Source organism: Hordeum vulgare, chromosome 5H, assembly GCF_904849725.1.
Source record: "Hordeum vulgare subsp. vulgare chromosome 5H, MorexV3_pseudomolecules_assembly, whole genome shotgun sequence".
NCBI classification, from domain to species: Eukaryota; Viridiplantae; Streptophyta; class Magnoliopsida; order Poales; family Poaceae; genus Hordeum; species Hordeum vulgare.
In genome coordinates this window covers 553406606-553413143 of record NC_058522.1, presented here as the reverse complement: position 1 = coordinate 553413143, position 6538 = coordinate 553406606, and the positions used below count along the sequence as shown (strand labels likewise).

The 6538-nt window shown below is 51.4% G+C and overlaps 1 protein-coding gene and 1 pseudogene across 1 annotated transcript; one reads left to right on the top strand and one right to left on the bottom strand.

Annotated features, from left to right (window-relative positions):
• Positions 1–1080: 1080 nt before the first annotated feature.
• LOC123399034 lies at positions 1081–2151 on the top strand. Its single transcript, XM_045093464.1, has one exon. It carries the CDS (start codon positions 1517–1519, stop codon positions 1994–1996), a length of 480 nt encoding a protein of 159 aa, XP_044949399.1. The 5' UTR covers positions 1081–1516; the 3' UTR covers positions 1997–2151.
• A 3374-nt stretch (positions 2152–5525) lies between these two features.
• Positions 5526–5983, bottom strand: LOC123397267 (annotated as a pseudogene).
• Between the last annotated feature and the right edge of the window lie 555 nt (positions 5984–6538).

Here is a 6538-nt window from a genome sequence, read left to right as displayed (position 1 = left end):
CAAAGTAAGTAGTACTAGCTAGTTCCCCACATCTCTAATTGATTCAAATTTTCATCAATATATCATTACAATGCTTGCTTATCGGTTTGATTGAACTCTATTATCGTAAAGTGCTTGTACCAGGACAGTGAGACTGAATTATGTGCATACTACGTATGGGAGCTCATTCGCCTCTCGACCTCTGAGCGGGGGTGGGGGGCTTATCCGAGAAACAATATCAAGTACGTAAATAGTATTCACAATTTTATTTTATATATTATCATCAATTGTGTTGAGTTTTATTCATATATATGCATGTATTGACCCCCTTCTTTAAGTTGATCTGGCAGATGCGAGATGAACTCCTAACACATGATCGCATACGAGCAATTCAAGAGGAATTGGCGGGATTCTTTCTTGACCAGGTCATATCTAAAGACGGAGAATACTATGTGGGTTATTTGTGATTGGATCTTAGGTAGATGATGTTAGGGATTGTAGAAGATGTTATATTGTAAAAGATGTCAGGGATTGTAAATGGTTTTCTTCATTTTCTTATTAGCTATGTATAGTAGCTAGCGTCAACCAAGCACGGAGAAAGAAAGGACGCTTCTCTCTATTAGCTAGCTAACACAATATGAAAACATTAAATTAACCCTCCAAAACCCCCCAACCCCCACCCCCGCCCCATTCAAAAAAAAAAAACCCAGCTCCGGACAGATGCTGACGTGTGGATGCCATTTGGTCCCGGTTGATGTGACCAGCCGGAACTAAAGTTCCTCCTGCCTGGGCTCCCCGCAACAGCCACGTGGTGCTCCTTTGGGCCCGGTTCATAAGCCAACCGGGACTAAAGGTTTGGGCCTTTAGTCCCGATCCTTTAGTCCCGGTTCCAGAACCGGGGCTAATGGGCTTGTGGAACCGGGACAAATGGACATTTTTCTAGTAGTGTTTCCGATCTTCATCGACAATGCCAGAGTGATGAGCGGCGACAAAGTGTGTCTTCAACACTTTTCGACGACGGCGATGGTTGTTGTGTGGTCTAGGGATCTAAATACAAATTTCAGAATATTTTGGGTACTTTATACAACATGTGAAACTTTTCGATAGATCATACAGTGAGACCTCATTTGAAGCCTATAGTTTTCATTCCCATTGTTTGAACACCGAGCAATGGATAAGGCACTCCCTGCGTCGTGAGGGTGTGCGGGGATCACATGGCAAGCCATTTGCGAGGCAAGAACAATTCAAGGCTGAGTAGTACATACTGACCAGTGACTACACTACACCTGCTCCTCACCACCACGTACACGAAGATGAAAAATATCCGAAAGCATACGACCCCACGACCACATCAAGCAGATAAACATCGCTCCCAGAGGCCAAACTCAGCAGCACAAAAACCCATCCATCCACCGCTGAACCCACAGCAAACCAAATCCGCTGCCGGAAGTCTCCACTCCACTCTCCCCACTCCAGCAGCGACGACCGACCAGAGCCACCGAGAGAGCGCGGCCAGCGGCCTTCGATCGACGAATAGATGAGCATGGTGGTCCTGGACGGGTCGACGGTGCGGTCCTTCGTGGCGGACGAGGCGGCCTTCGCCCGCAGCGTGGACGCGCGCTTCGCGGCGCTCGACGCCAACGGCGACGGCGTGCTCTCCCGCGCCGAGCTCCGCCGCGCGCTCGAGTCCTTCCGCCTCCTCGACGGCGCGGGCTTCGGCTCCGCCGAGCCGGCCCCGCTCCCGGGGGAGGTCGCGGCCCTGTACGACGCCGTCTTCGAGCAGTTCGACGCCGACCACAGCGGCGCCGTCGACCGCGCCGAGTTCCGCGGCGAGATGCGCCGCATCATGCTCGCCGTCGCCGACGGCCTCGGCTGCCAGCCGCTCCAGGTCGCCGTCGACGACGAGGGCGGCAGCTTCCTGCTCGAGGCCGCGGAGCACGAGGCGGCCATGATCGCCGCCAGGGTCCAGGAAGACCGCGACAGGGCCGCGGCCCAGGAGGCCGCCGACGGCAAGTGACGGTGCCACGTGCTGCTGGCGTGTAGATATACGTGTGAAGGTGTAGGCGTGCGTGGCGGGTGTACGTGTGAGGCGACGGGTGGTGTGCTGCCGCGTGTGTATGTCTCTACTCCTCCGAGTGTGCCGAAATGGAATAAAATGGTTTTCTAATCTAAGGATAAATGACTCGTTTGTGATTCTCCTGACAAGATGCTATGAGAGCAAGTAGTACAATAGAGCTGACTATAAAGAATACAATAGTATATTTTTGCTTAGTTAGACGAGAGAGAAGAGGAGAGAGAAGGTAAATGGGCTCTTAGTTAAGAGCCAACTCTAGCACATGCTCTATGCACTTTGTGAGAATGAAAGATGGGCCATATAATAAATAATTAGTACACTTTTCTAACCAATTATTGCACATGTTAGCTATAAGATAAGTTATTGATGATATGACATGAGCTTACAGCCGGCAGCCGGCTCTACTATTGTCCTCGCTCTGAGGGCATGTACAATGAGGACAGCACTTGGTGCTGCCTCAGTACATCCATGACAGCAAAGGAAAATGAGACTACCGTCCCTGACTCTAGCGACTCATAAGGGAGCCAACATCTATGGAACCCAATGACGTATGCAAAGGAGGACGAGTGCTCGTCTTTTTCTAAACAAGGAGAGGATGAGCAAAGTAATCGGTGGTCCGTTTCCTTGCTTTTTCTTCTTTACACTGTTTTTGTCAGCGAGGAGATGGGCTCCTCTGCAGGAGTCCGCTTTGATTGGCAAGCAGCAGGTTGATATGAGCTGGATTGTTCAAGCCAACGTGGTGGCCTGGGGCACCTGTCCAGCGTGGCCCATTGGCCATGCCCTGAGTGGCGGACGCGGCTTGCGTGCGGCTGCTACGTGCGCCCATCCGTGCGACCCAGCCATCGCACGGCTGTGGCTCACGCACGCCCCGCTTCAGAATTCCTGCGAAAAAATAAGACAAAATACACATCCTAATACAGATTCGTTTCTGTAATACACTCCTATCCACATCTCTTCCCTTCTGTCTGAACTGAAGATCGAGCTGAAGCTCAATCTCCATCGCCCCTCCGGCCGCCCATTCGTGCAGCAGGCCAGACGTACGTCGCCGCTCACAAGCGTGGAGCAAGGCTCGGCTGGCTGCGGCCCGCCTGCGCTTGCCGGACCTGGTTGTGCAGCAGCTTGGCCATGACCGGCGTCTCAACCGGCCACACGACAGGGTGGCGCGTCGGGCTTGTGGCTGCGGCCCGCCTGCGCTTGCCGGACCTGGCTGTGCAACTGCTTGGCCATGACCAGCGCCTCAACCGGTCACACGACAGGGCGGCGCGTCAGGCTTATGGAGGAGCTTGGAGGAGGGGTCGAGGGAGCGAGAGGAAGGACGTCGTCGACCGGAGCGTCAGTGCCATGGATTTGATGCTTGGAGGGGAGGGGAGGGGGAGAGAGGCTGCAATCTTATGCTCCACGATGTTTGGCATCTGCAGGTTATGATCGGTTTTTGTAGAAGCTGTACAAGGGTGCATCATGCTGCTTTTTCCCGTCCAACACTCGAGATCATGACGCAGTTAATTGAAAGATTCACCGTCAAGAACTGAGTCAGGTTTCTTACTTTCGGTGTGTGAGATTGATCGTCACCCTCCTGGTTCCTCGGAGCACTCCTTGGAGAAGCCATGGGGGACGCAAGACTTGGAGATGCCATTAGGGACGTGGATTACTTTGCTGCTCAATTCAAGAAAGGCCGCTATTGATTGTAGTAAGACCGTAGGTCGCTCCTGCCTCCTATGAACTACAGACTACAGATTTGCATTTTGGCGCGCTTTTGTATATGTTGTGGATCTGTTCGCAAGAAGGCGGAAGATTGGATTGTTCCCTCCAGTTTTGCTTTCTATTTTAATGATGAGAATATTACGGAAAAGAATCTGTATTAGGATGTGTATTTTGTTTTATTTTTTCGCAGGAATTCTGGAGTGGGGCGTGCGTGGAGCCACAACCATGCGATGGCTGGGTCGCACGGATGGGCGCACGCAGCAGCCGCAGGCAAGCCGCGTCCCTGAGTGGCTAAGCTTTGCTAGCAAAACTGAACAAATAGTAGAAGGAAATCGTTTAAAATCAACCTGATGAGCGTCTAGTCGAAGTCACGCGTCGTGGTGGGGTCAAGCACGATGGACTTCTTTTCTTCTTCCGAGCCATTTGTTTTCTATCGTTACTTCGTCTCCTATCTCTCTCCTTCTCCCACCTCTCTGTCAGCTCCTTCCATCATCTCACATGAGGCTGCGCTGCTCATGCACACATCGGCGCTGCAATGAAGCACCGTCGGGGTTGTTGGAGGTCCATGCACGACTGCAATGAAGCTTCGCCTACTCTGTAATGAAACGTCGTCGAGGTCGTTTGAAGCTCTGCATGGTGCTGCTCTTGCACACATCGTCGCTGCAATGAAACGTCGTCGGGGTTGTTGGGGGTCCATGCGCGAGTGCAATGAAGCTTCGCCTGCGCTGTAATGGAACTTCGTCGAGGTCATTTGGAGCTCCATGCACAGTTGCAATGGAACCTCATCGAGGTCGTTGGAGCTCCGCTACGGCTGCAATGGAGCTTCACCAGACTACAATGGAGCTTCGTCCGCTGTAAAGGAGCGTCGCCACTGTCGTTGAAGCTCTGTCGTGGGTGCAATGAAGCTTCGTTGGAGCTGGAACAAAGCCCGTCCAAGGCTGCAATGAAGCGCCATCGTGGTCGTTTGAGCTCTGCCATGGCTACAATGGAGCTTCACCGGATTGCAATGGAGCTTCGCGGGTCGTCGACAGAGTTGCTGCTATAGCCAACGGAGGAGCTGCATGGCAGCACGTGATGCCACGACGGCGGGGGCATTTGTTCCTGCAAGCCGGTGTGCAAGGCTTCGTGGGAGCTGTGAATTGGGGCGTCACCGAAGTTGAGGTCCTGCATGCACGAGGAGGAGACGAGGTGGGATGTGCTACTGGAGAAGAACGGATCGAAGGCCTCTAAAAACAGATCAGACGGCCGACAAACCCGGCTGATTTCCTGGGGAAATCAGCCGGTTGATTTGTAGCAGCGCCCGGGCAGAAAAGTTGCCGGCAACTAGTCCGAAATGTAGCAGAAATTGCGTTTGGAGACCGAGCTCCATGAAGGCCTTTAAATTTGAAATTCAAATTTCATAAAAAAATTGGAAAAGGCTGGAAAACTTTATCAAACCAAATCCAAAAAATCTGAAATTTTGAGACATCAAACACTACCAAATGTTCGAGCTACTTACATTTTTTCAGCCAAAAATTGCATCCTAGGAGTTCGAACTAAAAAAACAAAATCAATGCTCAAATAGTGCACAAAACTTTGAACATCGATTTTGTTTTTTTAGTGAGAGCTCCTCGGATGTTAGTTTCGGCTGAAAATTTGCAAGATGTTCAAACATGTGGTAAAGTTCGATGTCTCAAAATTTCAGAATTTTTGAATTTGTTCTCATCGTGTTTTCCCAGTTTTTTGCAAACTCGGGTGTAGTACACCCGAGAGTAGAACATCCACTCTCCCACTAGACCTTGTGCTCGTCGGCGATGGTCGGGACCCAGTGGTGGTAGAAGTCATGGACGATCCAGTCGGGCCTCCTGCCGGCGGCGGGGTCCACGAAGAACGCGCGAGAAGGGCCACGAGCCCGTCCATGTTCATCTTAAGGAGCCCATCCTCCTTGGGCGGCACGTCGGCGGTGGACTCGACGCCCTCCGGCAACCCATCAACGCGTGGCAACGACAACGGCATGAACCGGAGGTGGCCTAATAGGTGCGACGACACTGGCAGGAGCCTGGCGAGGTTCCGCGGCGTGGAGATGAAGGTGATGCCATGGCCACGAGCGGCGAGGCGCCTGGAGAGGTCAAGGAAGGGGAGCAATCACATAGTTTTGCCGCTCCTTAGCCCATTGCCCCTCCACAGATTTGACCCAAGCTCCGCCACTGTGTGCCCGAACGCCAGCCACGGGAACATCACCACCTCCATCTGCCCCCGACTTCCTCCATGTCCGGAGAAGAAGCAACTAATCAAGATTATACAGATATTCGACGATCGGTCTCGCCGGCATGCGGCGTGCGACGTGGAGAGTGTGCGCGCGCGCATATATTCTATTCTACAAAGCGCGATCGAGCTGGCGCTTCTGGTGGCTCATGTTGGAAATATGCCCTAGAGGCAATAATAAATTGGTTCATTATTATATTTCTTTGTTCATGATAATCGTTTATTATCCTTGCTAGAATTGTATTGATTGGAAACTCAAATACATGTGTGAATACATAGGCAACACACTGTCCCTAGTGAGCCTCTAAAGGACTAGCTTGTTGATCAAAGATGATCAAGGTTTCCTGACCATAGACATTAGATGTCGTTTGATAATGAGATCACATCATTAGGAGAATGATGTGATAAACAAGACCCAAACTATGAACGTAGCATATGATCGTGTCAGTTTATTGCTACTATTTTCTGCATATCAATGTATATGTTCCTATGACCATGAGATCATGCAACTCCCGAACACCGGAGGAATACCTTGTGTGT

Bases quoted from the DNA above. Each gene is read 5' to 3' on its own strand.
- LOC123399034 (XM_045093464.1), top strand. From the start codon at position 1,517: ATGAGCATGGTGGTCCTGGACGGGTCGACGGTGCGGTCCTTCGTGGCG.